Source organism: Fusarium sambucinum, chromosome III (genome assembly GCF_050947815.1).
Source record: "Fusarium sambucinum isolate potato_lamoka chromosome III, whole genome shotgun sequence".
In the NCBI taxonomy this organism is placed as follows: domain Eukaryota; kingdom Fungi; phylum Ascomycota; class Sordariomycetes; order Hypocreales; family Nectriaceae; genus Fusarium; species Fusarium sambucinum.
This window is the reverse complement of record NC_139292.1, coordinates 6260851-6281755: the sequence shown is the minus strand read 5'-3', so window position 1 is coordinate 6281755 and position 20905 is coordinate 6260851. Positions and strand designations below refer to the sequence as shown.

The 20905-nt window shown below is 49.0% G+C and overlaps 7 protein-coding genes across 7 annotated transcripts; 2 read left to right on the top strand and 5 right to left on the bottom strand.

Annotated features, from left to right (window-relative positions):
* Window positions 1-451: 451 nt before the first annotated feature.
* Window positions 452-2359, bottom strand: FSST1_012242 (nucleophile aminohydrolase; the record flags this gene model as incomplete). Its single annotated transcript, XM_083235447.1, has 3 exons — window positions 452-1866; window positions 1916-2121; window positions 2172-2359. The coding sequence occupies 3 exons, from the start codon at window positions 2357-2359 to the stop codon at window positions 452-454; spliced, it is 1809 nt and encodes a 602-aa protein (XP_083081938.1).
* A 996-nt stretch (window positions 2360-3355) lies between these two features.
* On the top strand, window positions 3356-5004 carry FSST1_012241 (actin-related protein 3; the record flags this gene model as incomplete). The annotated part of the gene is made up of 7 exons (XM_083235446.1): window positions 3356-3390; window positions 3449-3471; window positions 3543-3770; window positions 3820-3866; window positions 3915-4001; window positions 4055-4888; window positions 4939-5004. 7 exons carry the CDS (start codon window positions 3356-3358, stop codon window positions 5002-5004), a joined length of 1320 nt encoding a protein of 439 aa, XP_083081937.1.
* Window positions 5005-6349: 1345 nt separating this feature from the next.
* Window positions 6350-7596, bottom strand: FSST1_012240 (chaperonin 10-like protein; the record flags this gene model as incomplete). Its single annotated transcript, XM_083235445.1, has 2 exons — window positions 6350-7350; window positions 7536-7596. The coding sequence occupies 2 exons, from the start codon at window positions 7594-7596 to the stop codon at window positions 6350-6352; spliced, it is 1062 nt and encodes a 353-aa protein (XP_083081936.1).
* Window positions 7597-12136: 4540 nt separating this feature from the next.
* FSST1_012239 (copper metallochaperone ATX1) lies at window positions 12137-12440 on the bottom strand (the record flags this gene model as incomplete). Its single annotated transcript, XM_083235444.1, has 2 exons — window positions 12137-12294; window positions 12350-12440. The coding sequence occupies 2 exons, from the start codon at window positions 12438-12440 to the stop codon at window positions 12137-12139; spliced, it is 249 nt and encodes an 82-aa protein (XP_083081935.1).
* A 1937-nt stretch (window positions 12441-14377) lies between these two features.
* On the bottom strand, window positions 14378-15810 carry FSST1_012238 (thiolase-like protein; the record flags this gene model as incomplete). Its single annotated transcript, XM_083235443.1, has 2 exons — window positions 14378-15260; window positions 15317-15810. The coding sequence occupies 2 exons, from the start codon at window positions 15808-15810 to the stop codon at window positions 14378-14380; spliced, it is 1377 nt and encodes a 458-aa protein (XP_083081934.1).
* Window positions 15811-16552: 742 nt separating this feature from the next.
* On the top strand, window positions 16553-17170 carry FSST1_012237 (uncharacterized protein; the record flags this gene model as incomplete). The annotated part of the gene is made up of 1 exon (XM_083235441.1): window positions 16553-17170. The coding sequence occupies one exon, from the start codon at window positions 16553-16555 to the stop codon at window positions 17168-17170; it is 618 nt and encodes a 205-aa protein (XP_083081933.1).
* A 457-nt stretch (window positions 17171-17627) lies between these two features.
* On the bottom strand, window positions 17628-20083 carry FSST1_012236 (transcription factor domain-containing protein; the record flags this gene model as incomplete). The annotated part of the gene is made up of 2 exons (XM_083235440.1): window positions 17628-19373; window positions 19421-20083. 2 exons carry the CDS (start codon window positions 20081-20083, stop codon window positions 17628-17630), a joined length of 2409 nt encoding a protein of 802 aa, XP_083081932.1.
* Between the last annotated feature and the right edge of the window lie 822 nt (window positions 20084-20905).

Genomic DNA, 20905 nt, shown 5'->3' with positions numbered 1-20905 from the left:
ACTACTGGAGCTACGCAAGCCCGGCAAGCTACAGGGACTTGAGGCTCTAATCCCTGTCACTAGACCCTTGGTTCGGTAACCTAACGGTGCCCGCGGACATGAAGAATGCACAGTACTAACTTGTTAAATCAAAGAACTTGACAATATATTCTTTATTCGCAGCTCGTATGATGTTGACGTATGGAGCGAGAGTTCAAATGAGTACTATTATTGGGGTGTATGTCACGTCTTTTCGTGCATAACAAACTCTATCCCAAGAATAGAAAACATGGAGTGATTTGTGATACAACTGAAGAGTTATAGGAATTGAAAGGCTAACACTTTTCTCTATGTCTAAGAATGTTTTCTAAACGCCACAGCCAACATCAACCTTACAATCATACGACAGTTTGAGCAGAAGCTCGGTGAACAGAATCGTCGATTCCCTTTGACAATCCAACAGCAGTATGTTTCAACCAAGACGGATCTTGCGCCCGCCCTTTGCAATATTAGCACTTTCGGAAAGCCGGGACATGGTGCAGCTTGGCTGTTTCTCCAGGCCCCCCATTGAGGCGAGAGCAAACGAATCTGTGTTGTGGGCAAAATAAAAGTAGTAACCTGTTTGTGTTTTCTTGACTACCATGACACCGATTGCACCAGGAGAGTGGCATTGCCTGACACCTGGATGTTTCATGAAGTCTTCAGCAATAAAGGATTCCATGATGGCGTCTTCATCGTCGTCCTGAACATTTCTGCCCCCTCGGCCACGTCTTGTGCCATGGTAAATCCGCTCAGCACATCGTTGGGAGGCCATAGTAGTAGCCATGTGCTCTCCCGTACCGCTTGTGACTGCAGCGACAGCAACCTGCTCTTCGTCTTCTTCGTCACAAGGAACGACAGCTGTCCCAACTCCAACAAGAGCTGCTGGGCCCAGACGGCCTCGGTGTTTCATTCCAATGCCGCCTGAGGAAGAGCCGGCAGCGATGTTGCCCTGATCGTCAATTGCAATGGCACCAATAGTGTCCGTGATAGCGTCCTCGTAGCCAGGCCCATTACGAAAGCGATCTTTTATAGCTCGTGAATGAGGTTGTGCTTTTTCATCTGGGCTGGAAGGTCGCTTAACCCCGCGAGGACCTGTGGAGCTCTGATGATTAGAGCCATAACCACTGTTCCCAGGAGGGACCTCTGATAGAACATGGTCAGTCTTGTTGGTGGAACTTGCATTATGCCTTTGATGTATAGAGACATTTTCCGACATGGCAGGTCTGGAATCCTCAGCTAATGGGTTGGGTTTTCGAGCTGATAGTCTTGGTCGGAATGGGGAAGACGAGCCCAACGCACCACCAGCTACACCAGCATATGTCTGTGCTGGCTTTTCAAGAACTGTACGGGCTGATGAGTTACGATTTGAAGAAGTCACAGAAGGGCCAGCAGGACGAAAGTAGCTGGTGGATGTCTGCTGATCGGGCGATGGCGTTGACGTTGCGGATTGGCTTGGTGTGCCAGTGAATGGAGAATCGGGCTGCCCTTCGTTCCAAGTGCCGGCCATAATGGCAGCTCGCTGACCTTGGGGCAAATATGGCTGTGGTTTTGTCGATGGTGCTGTATCGTACTGGCATGGAGGGCATGGGTCGACAACGTCAGGTAATGACTTGAACTCTTTCATCTTGGTATCAGCTCGCTTGAGATCTTCCTGCCAGCGTATGAAGCGATCTTTGGCAGTTTTCGAAACCATGTACTCATTCGGGTATGTCATCAGGCCGTGCTCTTCCGCAAAGGCCTTGGCTCCTTCTCCCACAAGAACGTTTGGAGGAACTCGTCGTAGGCTCAATGGCTTGTTGCTTTTGTCAAGGATAAGCTTGGCGAGAGAGATGGGATTTCGAATGTCTGGAGTCTTGTCAGCAAAGCAATTGCGAGCTTGTATTGCAAAGCCTACTTGAAACAGCACCACAGGCGCCGCTGCGGCCAAAATGGTCTACGACAGTGGCGTCGCATTCGACGATGCCATCGATGGAAAGGTTGGAGCCGTACCCAGCGTTGGTGATTTCTTTATCTTCAAGGACGCGGAGGGCGGCCTCAACAGCTTCAGTTGCGGGAGCACCAGCCTTGAGAAATTTCATCGCCATTTCGGCAGCACTAACGCTGTTAATACCCTGGTTCTTTGATCAAAGGTTGGTTGAAAGGTGTCTCACGCAACGCATGCCTGGAGGTGAACGATCTCATTCTGGTGACTATGGAAGCCGGCTCCAGCATGGACAAAGATAGCAGGCACAGCTTCGGGCTTATGGCCAGCTCTCAACACACGGTCCAAGGTACCGTCGGTCCCAAATGGCGTCGGTTCTTCGCTGAAGGGGGTTCCATCATCGAGGCTGTCTGACATCCTTGAGCAAAGTCATAGGGTATAGGGTGTTTGATGATACAAGAGTAGTTGGATGAGAATGATGAAGTTTATATACCAGTGTGGCAGGGTACGTGGATGTTGAGATGCTCAGTGATTTATGTTGCTTCGAGGTTCAATGTTTTTAGGTGGATGTAGACCAAATTTAAAGGGGGCCGGGTGCTGAGCCGGCCGGTGAAAAGAAAGACAAGGCAGTCGAAAGGATAGTGGTAGGAGCGCGATGAATGGACTTGATCGAGCTTTCCTCAATACAAGGAGCTGCTGTGCGTGATAAATGGAAAATTAGAAGATGAAGTTATGAACGCGAAAATATAAGGAATATTATCCAATTATAGCAGTTTATTAAATATGCCACAATAAGGGGCTTGATAATGAATCAGCCCAGTGATGGATATCATGTTGATTTTTATTATCAAGAAGAAACAGAACTTGGAAGGATTATTGTCTATATGTATGAGAAGAGTAATAAGTTTTATCAGATGCAGTTGCTCCTTTTGTCCTGTGTTAGTCTTGAGTGAAATGACGTCGGATCCAGGTATAAGGCACTACCAACAGCATGATTGTGAATCTCTTTGTGTTTTTGACCACAACTCGGTTGCGCTCTCAGGTGATATAAGAGTGAAATTAAAATTAATTCTACACATATGTCCATGTATCAATTCCTAGTTATCATCACGTCTTCCATCAAATAGGTTAGTAGGATTCTGTCCAACTCAATTGACATGCCCAGTTATCGTAGCATCAAGACCCACAACTTCAGCCATTCAGTGACCGCAACGGCGGGGCAGCACAGCCGCAGTTCAAGCCTCATCTACAAGCTGGGAGCTTCCCAAGGCACGTAACGTAATCCTCACTCAACGAACACCACGACCACCGCCGTCGCCGCACTTTGCATCCCTCACGAGCGGCATCTAACCTGCTGTTCCACCAATTCATTTCCCTCATAGCTGTGCGCTCCATCTCGCACTCTCGCCCATCATGGCTAACCAAACTCCCGCCGTTGTCATGGACAAGTACGTCTCACTTGTCCCAGCCCCCGCACTGACGACGACAGCTAACCTCAGCTCGCAGCGGCACGGGTTTCTCCAAGCTAGGTTCGTAATGGCTATATACGCACTTGAAGCCATCGAATACTCTTAAAATGGATGCTCATACTCAAATGCAGGTTTTGCCGGTAACGATTCACCCTCATTCGTCTTCCCGACCGCGATCGCGACCAAGGGGCCAACTGGCGGAGCTGGAGGTTCCGGATCTGGACGACCAGCCGTTGCAAATAAGCCTTCTTTTCTCACCGGAGGTGCTGGAGCTGGAGGCCATCTGAGCGGAAAGCGAGGAACTGAGGATCTCGACTTCTTTATCGGTGACGAGGCGATAGCAGCTTCCGGAGGACCTGGTAGGCAACCATTGAGCTCTCGATTATCGAATTAAACTAACGAAACAAGGATATGGACTTCACTATCCCATTCGACATGGTCAAATAGAGAACTGGGTATGTCTAAAGATGGGTTTGATATGAGTTGGAATTGACCGCCTTTAGGACCACATGGAACGATTCTGGTCAAACTCCATCTTCAAGTATCTCCGAGTCGAGCCTGAAGACCATTACTTCCTCCTTACCGAGCCCGTGAGCGACTTTCACCCTAAAGTGAATTCGAAATATTATACTAATCGAGATAGCCATTGAACCCGCCCGAGAACCGAGAGAACACCGCCGAGATCTTCTTCGAGTCCTTCAACTGTGCTGGAATGTACATTGCCGTTCAGGCTGTTCTTGCTCTGGCTGCTTCTTGGACATCTTCCAAGGTCCAGGATCGCTCGCTCACTGGAACAGTCATTGACTCTGGTGATGGTGTTACCCACGTCATTCCCGTTGCTGAGGGTTATGTCATTGGCTCCTCCATCAAATCAATTCCTATCGCTGGTCGAGACATCACCTACTTCGTCCAGTCTCTTTTGAGAGACCGTGGCGAGCCCGACTCTTCCCTCAAGACCGCCCAGGAAATCAAGGAGGAGTACTGCTACGTCTGTCCCGATATCGTCAAGGAATTCGGCAAGTACGACCAAGATCGCACTCGATTTGCCAAGCATGTCGTGTCGCACCCCAATGGCCGCCAGGTCAGTGTTGATGTCGGTTACGAGCGTTTTCTCGCCCCCGAAATCTTCTTCAACCCCGAGATTTACAGCTCCGATTTCTTGACCCCTCTCCCTGTGGTCGTCGATGGTGTTATTCAGCAGTCGCCTATTGATGTACGACGAGGCCTTTACAAGAACATTGTTCTCTCTGGAGGAAGCACACTATACAAGGATTTCGGTCGCCGATTACAGCGCGACATTAAGCAGCTGGTGGATGCCAGAATTCGAGCCAGTGAGGTCCGTAGCGGTGGTGCTCGAAGTGGTGGCTTGGACGTGTCGGTTATCTCTCATAAGCGACAGCGACACGGTCCTTGGTTCGGAGGCAGTCTTCTCGGTCAAACTCCTGAGTTCCGATCGTACTGCCATACCAAGGCCGAGGTAAGAATGATTGTCCTCCTATTACAGGTGATAGCTAACAAAGGTCACAGTACCAAGAATATGGTCCCAGCATTGTGCGAAGATTCGCTCTGTTGGGTGGTCCCGGTGGCTCTTAAATGGAGACATGAACGAAGAGTCACTCCTCGATGGACCCTGAGACATACTATACTTCCTAGAGAGAAAGCTTTCTGGAGTAGACGCAAGACTACACTGGGAGCCTGCCGTAGGGTGCAACGAAGCGGCGCTCACGGCGCAAAATCTCAATTGACAATTATGCCTAAAGCGATGCAAATACAAGTGGAAGAGTTGGCAAGGTGGTGGCGCGCACGTGTTGAAGTTACATTAGTCGTTTTTAAAATTCACAAATCCAAAACATGTCGCACTTCCCCGCTCGTAGATTCTGCAATGCATGATACGTTCTTCTTGACGATACAATACATAGACGATTTCCGTCCAACAACACTGCAGCGATGTTCCGTTGTATACAGGTTCAGCCACGACCCATACAGTCTTACATTCACTCACTCCGAGTCGAGACACCAGTCAGTGTATCTCTAGCTAAACAGCTTTGACCTCGTAACGAGATGCTCTAGATGCTTCATGGCAGTGGTCTGATTTTCCTTGTGGTGTTCTAGAAGTGGCTTGGTGGCTGCCGGAGCAGGGGTCTTTGCTGCAGAGGGTTGCATTAGAGCTGTAATGGGTGGAGGGGTAAACTGAACCCTGCTCTCGAAGATAGAATCCCTCCCATCTTTGAGGAGATGTTGCAGGTGCTTGAGTACCTACCTATGACTTGTATTTCCTGTAGTAGCAGCTTTTAAACATGAACGGGGATTGTTTAGAACTATTTGTCATTTCCAACTCAAAACCCATCAAACAGGCACAATGTTCAATGCGACTCAACTGCTAGGATTCGGAAGGCCAGAAAGCCCTTCCAAAATGAATTAGAAACTCGACTTGTTGAGAGGACAAGAGATAAAACCAGTAAATCAAGTTTCATACATATATTGGTTTTTGAGCCATTCCTATCTTCCATCGTAAAACTTGGAGGCCAACTTTGATACTCTCAGCCGACGGAAAGATGAGAATCGCATCCTTAATTGTATAAGATTACACGTCTGCCGGGCTATGCTATAACCCAGATAGTTTCAGATATCGCAGAGTGACAAGATGCATTGCTCCTCATTATCGTGGCCAATACAAATATCACTGTTGTGAAGTCATATTGATCGAAATGTTCGTTCTGTTATTCATGCTATACAAAATCATAAAAACTCATAAACTAGGGCTATACACAAAACTGTAACCAAGATTCATCTGGCTACCTCGACAACACCACCAGAAAACCGAAATCAACACCCGCCTGAACTCCTCTTAGTAGGGTATCAATCACCCTTTTCGTAACGGGTGGCCCTTTACTTTTGGGGCGTGCTTTCCCGCACTGCCCAAGCGACAGCCGCGCGCTTATCGGCTGGTGTCAACGACATAGCGACCGACAACTTGGCCAGCCTTCATGAGCTTGAAGACGTCGTTGAGCTCAGAGAGACCGACAGTCTTGAAGGGAACCTTGATGAGGCCACGGCGATAGAAGTCGATGGCCTCAGCAGTATCGGCACGGTTACCGACGTAGGATCCCTTGATCTGAATCATGCGAACGACAGTGTCGAACACGGGAGCAGAGAATTGAGCACCAGCGGGGAGACCGATGCAGACGACTGTGCCCTTAGATCGGATGTACTGGGTAGCCTGTTGGAAGGGCTTCTCGGCAGCAGCGACGAGAAGAGCAGCGTGAGGTCCGAGACCATCAGGGGTAGTAGCCTTGACATCGGCAACAATGTTCTTGGTCTTGGTGAAGTCGATGAAGGTCTGGGCGCCGAGAGACATGCACATCTTCTCCTTCTCCTCACCACCATCAATGGCAATGGCGTGGATACCCATAGCCTTAGCGTACTGGACAGCAATGGAACCGAGACCACCACCAGCACCGACAATGGCAAGAGACTGACCGGCCTTGACACCAGACTCCTTGATACCCTTGTAGACGGTGATACCGGCACAAAGAATGGGGGAGATGGCCTCGAGGTCACACTCCTCAGGGATGCGAGCAACGTGGATAGCCTTGGCGATAGCGTATTGCTGGAAAGAACCGTCGACGGTGTAACCGGAGAGAAGAGCCTCAGCGCAGAGAGACTCGTCGGCATTTTGGCAGTAAGAGCAGCTCAAACAAGAGCCATTGAGCCACTTGATACCGACCTTCTCGCCAATCTTGAGATCCTTGACAAGCTCGCCGAGGGCGACGACAACACCGGCACCCTCGTGGCCACCAACAAGGGGCAGCTTGGTGTCGAGGGGCCAGTCACCCTGCCAGGCGTGGAGATCAGTGTGGCAGACACCGGAGAACTTGACGTTGACGAGGACCTCATCGGGACCGGGCTTCTGGACGGGAATCTGCTTGTACTCGATGGCTGTGAGAAATAATGGTTAGTACAAAGCTTGGAAGGTAATTCGAGTTATATGACGAATGGCGGGGTAGCTCTGAATAGGTGGGACTCGACCGATATCCTTGAGCTATAGGAAATGGAGGATATAAGATATCCGAAGGTAGAAGGGATAATTGGGATTGCAAGTTAATGAAAGGAGGATGACATACGACCAGCGGTCTTCTCGAAGATCTGAGCCCACTGCTGTGAAGGAATTTGGGGAGCGGCCATTTTGATTGTTGGGTGGGTTGGTTGGTGGGTTGAAGGGTATCGAAAGGTTGTCGTGAAGACTGAAGAGTTGTTGTTGAGAGTGTTGGAGAGTTGTTTGATGATCTGAATGAGGATAGAGAGGAAAGAAACGACTTGAGGCCGAGGGGATCAGAGTTTATATAGATATTTGGTGGGAGATCCTGAGTGAAGTAAGGGTCTGGTCTATGTGGTATGGTTTGGTCTTGTCTGGCGCGTATGGATAGAACTCGGGCCTAAACCAAACCGTATGATGGGCCAACGGGGCAAGGATAGTCGTCGAGGTGTAAGAAATCAAGCCTCACCTTGGCGGTCGTGGGGAGAAAGGGAGTGCCATTGGAGCTGGAGGGTGTGAAGACAGAATCCGAGATCAGAGCAGATCAGACAGACAAGAGAGCAGGTATCGTATCGCAACCTGGGCAGCTTAGCTACAGCAGCTACTCTATTCTGAACTCGACCAAGGGACCAGCCCAGCAAGGATCAGGTCCAAGGGAGGGGCCAATTCGGCTGCACGGGGATCCGCTCTTTAGTCCATGCTCGTTGGGTATTGGTATTCGTTTTTCGGGATGCGGCGAAAGTGGCATTTGCTGTACTTTGTATCGTCTTATGCTTGCGTGGGAGGGACAGGCTTAGTGCGAAGATGAGAATGTGTGAGGTGAGGTGAGGCTAGCTCGGGTTGTTTGCAGTGGCGTCACCTGTGGATAACTCTCACTGTACAGAGTACAGTAGGAGCTTAGACCCATGGAAGGAGCCAGGGGGTTAGGTAGGTGCCGTCTTCATCATCCCTGCCTCGCCTTCCCTACCAACACAGCAACACAACACCTAGGCAGGCATGCTACGGTACCTGCCGCGGTTTACCATCTCTTCACGATGAGTCTGAGCTATGTATCTGAGGTATGGAGGTAACTACCAATGAAACCCCGCCCTTGCTGCATTTCAACTTCCCCTCAGAAGAGTTCTAGTGGTCGAATCTATGACAGTAGCGCCAATTCAAAGTCGTGTACTTCTGGGGGTGATGGTACAGACATCCGCAGCTTAGAAAGCGGCACAACAACAAAGATTTAGTCTAATAAGGGGTGTGTAGTAGAGATTCGCAGCCATCTGCCTAGTAGTCAAAGAAGTCATGATGAATGGAACTAATTGTTTGGTATCAATCAATTGTGTCGTGATGTTTCGATATTGGATCCATGGACAGTCAGCTGCTTTTTACGGCCCTTTTCCCATTGTACCGGGTTTTGACCATTTCCCCCCTGTAACAGCCCATATTGCCAGGAACAAATAACTAAAACCCATTTTAAAACGCTCAAAGATAAAATTCGGGTGATCAGAGAGATAGTAAAGGGAAAGCTACCATTATTACGGTAAATTCGGTTGCATATCCGGTCCTAATTCGGTTGCTTGTCAGATCCTCACTTTTACTCGCAACATGGCATGACATGATGTTCAAAAACCTCATGAGAACCCCCTGAACCTCTACACCACTAGATTTGGCATCCACTCACTAGTTAATGCTTCATCCCACGCGTTTTCGAGGCTTCCTAGACTCCGGCTTGCACTACATTTTAGGTCTCCCCCAATGCAAAGTGCATCCGTTCAACCATGTGGGAGCTGCACAGCCATCGATCAACAGATTGCGGAACAGCCGGGGTGGTCGTTTGGCAGCGGCTCCGTAGCTAAGCTAAGGTAGTGTGGTATGTACACAGTGAAAACAGTGTTAGGTCGGTTTGGAGCATCATCACTTTGACCGTTTCTGTGCCTCAATTTCTCATTATGCAGTTTCAATCCACCTCCATTCCCTGTCATGTTGCGCACCAAGCATCTGCCGATTCACATATCCATTCGCATATTTGCGGACCTTTTCATTGAAAGATCGATTGAAACTTTGTGGGTTAACGTCTCACTGCATTGATCTTAATGTCATGATGACTCTCGTTGTTTTGTATAAGTGATGACTCTATCAAGTATCGAGTCTCAAATTCTAGGCCTGGCCTCGCTCTGCCAACAACTCAAACCAAACATTGCCCCCCTTTCTTGCACGCTTCGCCCTCACCGAATTGAATTGTCAAAGCGATGCAGGAAAGACACGGCAAGTAGTCGGGACAATTCTCCAATACAACCTCCCTTTCACCGAAAACAAAACAACAGCACTAGCGAAACGCTTCGCTCGAAAGGAGATGTGTTCTTGCTGCAGAGTGAACAACGATTTACCCCAAATTACCGTATGAGGAGCCTGGAGCCAATACCATTGTGGCCGATGCTACCTACTACACTTGATCGAGTCACAGAACATTGCCATACAAACCAACCACTCGTTGAGTAACAGTGGAGCGTTGTGTCGTGTTGGTGGGCTTTTTGAGAATATCTTCACTTTTTCCCCGCACTCTTGTTTTAAACGTGACGCAGGTCCCTCCCCAGACGATCTAGTACCGCGCTACTAAGAAGCAACTTCGGATCCGTGATGGTACATGAGGTTTCTGGGGATCTCTCCCCCCAGACAGTTCTTTGAATTACACTTGACGCCATGTTTCTACACCTGATTGGGAACCGCCTTCGGGTTCAGGGTTCATCCCAGTCGGCTGGGCGGAGGTCTTTTTTGGAAATGCGGGGAAGCTCCAAGCTTGAAGAGTATAGGTCTAGGTCCTTGACTCGAAACCCCTGCGATGTGCTGTGTTGTGTTGTCCTGTCTGGGTCAATGCGAGTTGGTTGACTCTGGATCGTAAGCTGCAGGAATCACCGTGTGGGTTTCTTAGACACCAAGACACGGCAGGACTGGTTTGGCCTTTTCAGGATCGCTTTTAGATCTTTGGTGCCCGTAAGCGGTATGGGCTTATAGAATGCCACGCCAACGTTGCAATATGATTACATCCGTCGTCGACAACAATGCAACACTGGTAGTTGTCTTGAAGCATTTAATACCTCTATGACGATTGGTTTGGCGAGTGCAACCAATCTTCATACAGATCCAAGGTCTCAGTCACGGTTGTGGGCAAATGTACTTTGTCTATTCATTCTATGCACGCTTATGACGCTCATTCGGGAGCATTTGGGTAGTATGGTATCAGCCAACTATTCATAGCCCCTCATGCATCCCTGTCAGTTAAACTTCCTTCTCGAACGCACATCTACTAGGGGCAAGGTTGGATCACCGTGCCTCTAACGATAGATTCGCTTGGCTTCACTAGTCAAGTCGTTAGAAACGTCACAAGGCTATTCTGCCTGTCTCGGAGCCGTTGTCAGTCTATACTATAGCCGCCGTAGATTAGTTGTCACTGGTGCTGTTTAGCCAATTACCTAGTTAGTCCCTAGATCAAGATATCTGGGGGAGGTCTGTCAGTTCCTGGGGCCTCCACGTTCAGGCCCGTGCAGTGCTAAAAACTACATCGAATCCACTGCGGCTCCGCAGTATTGACTTGCATGAGCCGCAACCACAATTGCCTTCCCCGCATTCAAGGCGCACACCCTCCAAGACTAGTGACCTGAAAGACACCCCAAAGGCGGTCCTTTCATCCTGGGGCCCCAGGTTTTGATGCTTATTAAACTCCTAGTCAGGTATGCTTCAACCTGGATGAGGTGTTAAATCGCTGGAGGAACGGAAGTTGTTGATGAGATGGATCCATTGGTTGCCATGTGCCCGGTTCAGCAATACCACATCGCACTTGTCTTCTCATGATGGCACCTGCAGTCATGACACTCAGATGTGCCTTATGTCCTTCTAGATTAGAATTCTTGAGGTTACATGCGCATAATCATTGGCTGTGGCAGCACGTCTTGCATTGAACCGACAGCTTCTAGCTTTCGTCCGAGTAAGGGTTGAGAAGGGTTAATGTTTCGGAGACTAGGAAACCACTCAACCAGCTGACGATCATATGTCATGATATCTCATGACCTTTTCTCCATTCTCTGTTGCTTGCGTGGTGTTCTTCTAAGTCCCGGCAAACGTGGACAAGGCTGCTAAAACTCGACTTCGAGGAAGAAACCTTCTTTCGACTTCTGAAAGCTCGCAATGTGATGTGAGCGTTGCCGGAAACGACTCTCTCTTTTTCACGCTTTTCCTCAATATAGCATCTGCCAAATTTGCTTCTGCATCTTATTGTCATGCTGATTCTAAAATTCAGCCTGTTCTAAGCACCTCGCGTGGACATGCAGCATGATGTTGCTCAAGACACATCTGTATTAAGCATCCGCAGAAAGGCATGCCTTGGACCAGTGTCTGTCAACCTTCGATCGACATACCGTCGAAGAGTATAGATTGACTCTCTTTATGTGCTATATTGTGGGATAAAGGTCAACTAAACAACGGGCAGATACAACTTGTGGAAGCAGCACGAGTCCAAAAAGGCATGCCACCAGCAATGCGGGCAGCCATATATTGTTATTCGTTTGTAAGGATTTGGTTCACGAAATCAGACATCCCTCCTGTCCTCCTTGTCCAGGACCTTAAACACCAAGCATATTCCCATGCACTCGCAATGCTAATAGATATTCAGGAGAACCGATTGTATATTGCTTCTATTTGGCTCGCCGTTTAAGCAGCAACCTCGACCGATTGCTCAACACCATCCGCCTTGCCCGACTTGACAGTCTTTCCGGTCTTGGCGATCTTCTGGAGGACGGTCTCGTAAGGGAGGGCGGTGATGACCTTGGCGGACTGGTTCTCGAGGGAGACCTCGTAGCTCTCAACGCCTGCAAGAAATCACTGTCAGCAGCGGTCAGGGATAAGCAGGGCAGAGAAACATACCTTCAAGCTTCTTGAGGACGCGGTCGATAGCGCCAGAGCAGCCACCGCAGCTCATGGCAATGTCAAACTCGTAGGTGTGTGTGTCGGCCATTGTGAAGAGTGTTTGTAGATGTGAGGTTGAAGTTGAAGAAAATGGCGGGGTATCTTTGGTTATGAATTTGGAGATGCAAGAGTTGAGTAGAAGGGTCCGTGCTGGAAAGTGGGAATCTGACTTGGGATATAACGAGAAAGAGAAAGGAGATGGGTATGACTGTGTTCTTATTATTTGCTGCTGACTGTTATGAGCAACGGTAACTCAATTATTAATACGCTCTTCTTTAGATTTGTGATACTTGGTAGCTGATTGCGCAATTGGAGGCGGCGCCAATTTCAGAGACGTGACAAAATGAAACATGCTCAATACACGGCGAAACTTTTTCTGAAACGCTGCTATAGTGACGTGTAATTACTCCGGTGCTTGGACTTTCGGCTAAGATGAGTTTCATTTCTTTTCCAGCTGCCTTTAGTGATTTGGTGCGAACAGACTCTATGATTTATTTGTTTTAGGTGGTTACTCAGAGTGTTCCAATCAATTTTGTTGTCAACGTCGTGTAAGTGGGAAAAAATATTGGTAATTCATGGGCGTATTTGACGGTCTAACTATCCCGTTAAAGGTACTGGCACGACAACATGATACAACATGTTAATGTGAATCAGAAAAAGGACAACTGTCAACTTCTCTACGGCTATTCCTATTCATCATTTATCCGCATAGACGAGGCCTGTCAACTTGATGGGCAATGTTTGATGTAGAGATTACCCTGTACCGCCATGAATGGCTGAATAAGCTCAACATCACCCATCAATAAACTATCCATAGGAATATATGCAAGTCCATCTTACACAAATACCATTTGTTTATATTTGACCCGTATTTTCATCCGTCAAACGTTATTGAAATATTACGGATCTAAGAAGCATAGACAACAATATGCGGATAGATGGTCTGATTTCCTGGGCCCGCCTTTCTAAAGGACAACATGATCTGATCGGCTTCACCGGGACTACCTCGACCGTATTCTCGGAGGGTCAAAACCGTTGAGATAAGGTAACTGGAATGAATACTCTGAGGCTTTTTACCGATGCAAGTGTTCAGCCGAGATAAGCGTTGACTGCATCCTTCTAGAAAAACGTTGGTACTTGCAGATGCATGCATCTACCACTACTCTCCTGACTAATAACGGTCTGTCGGGCTACAGCGACATCATGTCGTTTGAGCTGCTACTAGAAGCCTTCTACTTCTGTTCATAGCACCGAGAAAGAGCCTCAATACGGTATCCACAGGCGGATCGGCCCTATGACAGAGTCAAGCTACAGGGACAGGCCAGCATAGAGAAATCCATATCGGCAGATGAGGCTCTGCCGTTTCGACAGCCACAGCCAGAGCCATCCTTGCTTGCCGCAAGGCGTAGATTTTACACTGTACGCCCATATTCCCGGGTATCTGGCCGAGCAGTTTATGCCATATCATGATCTGATCTGACATGATCTGACGATATCGCGTTTGGGCTTCGATCGCGGCTGTTTCTCGGTCTAAACGAATAGTTTACGCCTATACATCCTGGAAGAGAAAGACCCCCACGAGTGGCGACTCTCGATAGATGTGAGCTTTAGGTAATTGGTAGGGACTATCTCATGTAGGATGCACATCGTAAACGTCAAAGGACCATTGGCCTCTTCGAATTGTTTATAGCGCGAGCCGGGGGCCGATACAGATGATATGATCTGAGTTGGAGGTAATGGTTATTGTGCGGCGTGGACTTATTGATTTACACCAACAGGTCCATGACTGAGGGGTTCGAGGCGCCTTGATAGGTGATATCTGTACGAGGAACATTGAGATAAAGCAAGAGACTTGGACACAATAATACCCCTGTGATGGCTCGGGTGAATTAACCTGTCCTCACTGTAAAGAATTCGACAAATGGCTATATCGGTCAACTAAATCATAAACAGACATCAATACCTTCCTGAGTTATATACAACTCCTCAAAACCTCGCCTCAACCTTATTCTCAACATCCTGCAACGCCCACTCACTCCTTGCCTTCTTACTCCTTACCATATCGACATGCTCCTGCGTAAACCCCTTGGCCACGACCGCAGGATTGTACCCCAGCTGGTTTCTATGTCCCACCATAGTCGAGTTCACCGCAGGCGCAGCGCGTCCATCAGCTCTCTTGTAAATCGTCACCACAGCCGCGCCTCCAAGACCGAGATTGTGCTGCAGACAGTATCGAGTGTTGGCCGCTGCACGATTGTTGGCCCAGCCGCGGAGATGCCAGACCAGCTCTGCGCACTGCGCGATACCTGTCGCGCCCAAAGGATGGCCCTTTGAAATGAGACCGCCTGAGGGGTTGATAATGTATTTTCCTCCATAGGTGATGTCGCCGTTGCGAACGAGCTCATGCGCCTTTCCCTTGTCACAGAGACCTAGAGCATCGATGGTGACCATCTCATTCGCACTAAAGCAATCGTGTACTTCGACAACTTGAACGTCGCGGGGAGAAATTCCAGCTTGTTTGGTTGCCTCTTGCATGGCTCGCTGCGTCATCTCGTAGCCCATGAGGTCGATTGCGCTGCGGGAAAAGAGACTGGGAGCATCTGTGGCGAGGTGCTGGCCTGCGATTTCGACGGCTTGTTCACGGAGATGAGGACGGGCGTTGAGGAATGCCTCTGAGACAATGATAGCTGCTGCACCGCCGTCTGAAGTTGGACAGCATTGGAGCTTGGTCAGGGGCTCGTGAATCATGGGAGACTGGAGGATCTGCTCTTTGGTGTAGACGTCTTGGAATTGAGAGTAGGGGTTGTTGGGTGAGTGAGCGTGGTTGATGCGGGCAATCTCAGCAAAGTCCTCAGCCGTGGCTCCGTATCTATTGAAAGGTCAGTCAGTGTTCATCTTGTTAGCCGTATATCTGTTAGTACTGACTTCTCCATATACTCCCTCCCAGCATTGCCAAACATTTGCGCGGCGCCGGGAGAGTTCGTGATGCCTCTTGTATCAGCCATCATCTTGACCGTCGTCCCCGTTGGACTCTCCCTGTCCTTGAAGAAGCTCTGCAAACTACCAGGCATCATCTTCTCAAATCCCACCACCATGACACACTCTGCAGCTCCGTGCTCCACCAGGGTTCTGGCCATGTTGAGACCGGTGCTTCCAGTAGAGCAGTTGTTGTTGACGTTGTAGATGGGGATCTGGGTCATGCCGAACTGGTAGAAGACGCGCTGGCCGCAGGTGCTGTCGCCGTAGCAGTAACACGCGATACCCTGGTCCACATCGTCGTAGTTGATCTGCGCGTCGAGAAGGGCCTTGACGCCTGCTTCAAAGCCCAGTTCTGTGTAGTCGACTTTGCCGCGGGGCTTGATGAACTTGGTCATGCCTACGCCCAGGACGTAGACGGGTGACTTTTTGTTGCTAGACATCTTTGAGGGTATAGAAGCACTTGCTCGCTATATTTTGGTCTGGTTGAAGAGAAGAGAGTTGTTGTTGGAGAGTTGAAAAGAAGAGACAAGATTCAGGATGTGTATGTATTCATGATATCATCACCTTTTCCACCTCTTGGTCTCTATATTCCTTTGTAACATCCGACCGTTCCACCTGAGAGGATCGACAATTAGACTAAAAACTACCCCGGCTTTCATCCCAATCAGGTAAACAACTCGGTGCAAACCCAAATTCTCGTCAAATGAGATTAATTTCTTTGTTGCATTCGATACCCCAGGCTCTAAAACACTGCCATAGTGCGGGGAATTGGAAGCTCAGGAACCGAGATACCGAGGCTCATTGTCTTGAATACATTGCCTTTTTTTCGGTCAACGACAACTTGGGTGTTTAATTGCTTGTGAAAGGCAACAACTCTGTGATTTATATCTGTCACCAACGATGAGAAGAAACCTACAAGTTTACTGATCATACGTAACAGCAGATACATTAAAGTATTAGTAAAATGGACAATCGCTGAATTTGGTCTATTCCGGCCGAGTGACTCGGGGCCGTGTCTCAATCGGCCGAACGTTCACTAAAACATGTTGACTTTCGACGATAACTGTGGTATAAAGTCAAGCACATATCTAGTGATCTATCTCTTTGAAATGTTCATTCTCTCGCGATTTCTCTTCTTGTTGATAAATCCAAAGTGCTGACTCCCTGTATTCCAATACCACAATGCACATCCTTCTCCTCAGCACATCGGACCAAAACGGCTCTTCAGTTCTCCAATCTGCTATATCCAGAAACTACACCGTCACAGCCCTTCTTCCCCATGGTTCATATTCACCAAACCATACCAATATTACTCTAGTCACTGGCTCGTCTACATCGCAGTGCGATCTCGAAGCAGCACTGCAGACACCGACGTTCCCAGAAGCTGTCGTTGTAGCCTTCGACCATGCCAATATCTGGGAGTTGGTTGCTCGAGCGCTCCTAAAAGCTATCGCTGCTGTAAATCTACGGAAGCGAACTGAATTAAAGTCTTCGTGTTCGAAAACATCCTTACCTTTTCGCCTTGTGTTCACTCACAGCAATGCAGCGCAAATGGGGCGGCATGATTACAACAGAGTTGATGCCATTGTGCGGGAGAGTGGTTTACCCTTCGTACTAGCTCAACGTCCTCGCACCTCCAAGATATCTAGGATAATACGTGCTTCCCCATGCGACGGGCGTGGTGTTGCTTGGATGGCTGCTATCAAAAGAGACAGTATGATAACCGACACAGTTCAAAACAATGAACCAAACGAGGATGTGCCTAGTTTGGTAGAAGCTGCGAATATAGGGACATCGTGATCTGTTGGTTCCAACATAGTTGCTTGGGTATTATTTGGCATTAATCTGTTATTAATAATCCAAACCACTTCCATACCTCCTTTACACCTTTTCCAAAACCTCGTCTAGTGGACTCACTCTCCGGCAGTCGTGTACAAGTCCCAAGCATATAAAAGCTCACGCTTCGCTTATCTAACCCAAATGCGCCTTGCAAGGCCACGTATGACCATGAGGCACCATGAACAGAATGCCCCGTACGACGGGGAAACTTAACAAACGCCCGCTGAACTTTCCAGACCCAGCATAATACCACCAACTAATACTTATTTGCCATCAGTGTGGCAAATCAGCTTACACGATTGCCCCAATCAAAAACTCTACACACCAGAGGAGAAAGGGGCAGCGTCAAGAACAAAAAGACAATAATATCAAAGTTAGTCACACTTGATGATGCCTGAACAAACTGCTTGAAAGAACATTACTCCCATCCTTCCCAAATTAGCCAATTGTCGAAGTCGTTGAGGGCTGCTGGTACCCCGATCGAGTTCCGCTGATACATAAACGGCACATGGTGTCTGTATGCATCCCCTTGGTATCCATCGACAACACCGGTAGGGCCCATTGTCTCGAGAGTCATGTTGGTAGCCCTAGAGCAGCGATCTAGTATCATGCGAAGACTTTGTACAACCTCTTCGGTCTTGACCTCGGGTTTGGAAACACACTCCAAAACAACTGACAGGCATACCACATCTTTGGTATCTCGGCCACTGATGTTGCGAACCAGAAGATCCAATGTCTTCTCCACGGTACCGATGAGTCGAGAAGGAGACCAGAGCACAAGGTTCTCTGGGTTGTAAACGGGAAAGTCGTCTGAAGAATCGGGAGACATACGTAAGGCTTGCGAACCAAGTCCCGAGCTATCGGAAGCTGGACGCACAGCTGACCGAATATAGAAACAAACACTCAGCGCAGCCTGGATGATGTCCTTCTTCAGCACCTGGTGGTACATCTCGGTAATGTCTTGGAAATGCGCAAGCATGGGATCTAGTTCATCCAAGTATTTCATGATGACCATTGAGGACCTGAGATAAGCCCGAGAGATTTGCGCCGGGGCGTCAGATGCTCCTATCGCGAACGGTCGATAGAGCGCAAGCAGCGGTCGCCGCACGTGCATGTCGAGGATGACTCGCGATCTCCACTGCTTGCTCTTCTGCGAATCGCTCAATATTCCTTGCCTAGGGAAGATGTAGTTGATATCGTCAAGAAAGCGCTCGAGTTTAGCTCCAACGTCCATAATCTCTTGATAGTCCCGAATTGTGTCGATCCGGTTCAGCATGTGTGCCACCTTCATCCGCACCCCTAGTGTCATGGCGGCATAAACCTGCATCTGATTATCGGTAACTACATCGATAGGCTTTGATGGTGGCAGCTCCTTCATATCTGGGTACATCTCATTGTCGTCGAGGTTTCGTGGTGGTCGACAGGTAAAATCCCCTTCTCGAACCAAGCAAGGCAAGTTGCTGGCAAGTGAGATATGAAGATCCATATCAAGTATCGTAAACCATAATCGGCGGCGCATCTCGCCCAAGTACACAGGGACCCGTGGCTCGAATTCTGAAGGATCACGGTGAAGACCCATATTCATGGCCATGCGCACGATAGAACCGAGCGATGTCCAAGAATCCTGTATCCGGGGTGTGATCATTCGCTGTGCGTGTACAAGAAGAACCTCGACCTGAAGTACTGCAAAATCGACCAACTGCTTTCCCCTCAGGCTATCCAGCCACGTTCGCACCAGAGCGCATGCTGTTGGAATATGCACGCCCTCAGACCGCTCATTGCCAAGCCCTTTCGATTTCGTTTCAAACCGAGACGCGATTGAGCAGAGTGACAGTAGTTGCGGGAGGAAATATTCGGATTCTATCTTGCCTTCCCAGAATAGGTTGTACTGCTCAGTGAACATAGGTAAATGGACGATTCGGTAGATTGTTTCGGAGGTGTCGACATATGATGCAACTAGCCTGTCGCATACTGCTTTCTTTGGTAGAATATCCGTCATTCGCTTGTGTACGGGCATCATCGAATCAACGAAGACAGTGATTGGCGACAAAGATTTTCGATATTCGTCAATAAGAGCTTTGTGAAACCGCTTAAAGTTTAGCAAAACCTCGCGTACTGCATTGTTATTAGAGTTGTTTGCCATGAACTCCTTTGCTTCGTCAAACTAGTAATGTTAGCAAGTGTACATATTAAACAGTGCCAAAGCATTACCAAGTTGAGCAAGACGCGAGGGCTGTTTTGGCCATGATATCTTGTTCGCAAAGCTCCTTGTTTGACGGTCAGGCCTCGTATAGTATCGGAAGACGCAGCGATAAGTCTGCCCCCACTACCCTCAGATACCGCAGGACTTCTGGCCATAAGTTGTCTCTCAAGTCTTTCCATGCGCATCGACAACTCTTCCAATGACGGCGCGCTTGTGGCATCGCCGTTTCGAACAGGACCATATGCCGAGTCGCTTGGTAGCGGAGTAGTTGAATTGAATATGCTGGGGTTGCAATTGCGTTTGGCTGGCCGAGCGGGTTCTGGCATCTCGCTGTCCGAGCCCTCTGACAGATTTGCGGAGTCATGATCGACAGCGTACTTGCATGTTCGGTTCGATTTCTGGCATTGAGAGCATGGACAAAGGCGATCGCATCGGAGTTTACGCTTTCGGCACTCGGTACATGACTTTACTGGCCTAGGCCTCTTGACGCTCCGTTGCTGCTGCTGCTGTTGATGGGTGAGCGCGAGGCTTTGCGAGGGTGTTTGCTGTAGATGGTGAGGCGGTGTCTGCGACAAAGGCGTGTCGTAAGACGTAGAGGTCAAGATGGACTGAGGAGGAGCCGCAGCAGGGGCGCTACCTGCATCGTGGGTGGTTGAGTGCGCTGTAGTCATCTCGGGCATGCCTGCGACCAGGCGACAGAGTGCCAGAAGACCAAGGCTGTATAGCGATTAAAAAGGCTCGACAACCCAGGAATTCGGGCAATGCGAACAGGTGGTGGATCGATACCGCAAATCGGAACAGCGCAAGTACACGACGATATTGTAGATCAACGAGCGAGGTTCGAGGTTCGACGAGAGTGCGCTGACCAGCTTCGGGGACTTTGAGTTCAGTTACAGATATGATTGTGGTTTTCAGGTTCAGGAATCCGACGACAGCCTCGGCTTAGATAGGTAGGCAGTGGTAGGTCGCAAGCGCACTAAACTCACACCGGACATGACGAACAATAAAGATTGGGAGGTCAGGCAAAGTTGAGGAGAAAGAGGAAGAGGAGGCGAAGCCAGAGAATAATTGTTCAGGCAAACCCGATGCGAATAAGTTGACGAGGCACCACCAGACACGCGGGAAATGGGGCACAAAAGGCACGGGACACGGGGGACAACCCAGGGCCACACCGGTAGAGGGAGGCACTGTTACTAACTGTACAGTACTGGAGATGGGATGGGCTGGGGCGGCTTGAACGTGCTAGGCCAGGGTCGTTGAGCTTTACCTTGTTCGACGGAGCTACTCCGTAGACTGTAGAGGCAGAGAGCAACAGACATCTGTTTTGTTCTGCATTTTTCTCTGGCTGTCCCCATATGATTCAGCCACCCCAAGACCAAACACACACACACGCGCGAGTCGAGCGATCCAGCACCTGCAAGTGCAGATGCGAACGAGGTGGTATTACTGAGGGTACCTCTACTATCGATGGTGTGGACCCGTTGCCTTGGGCT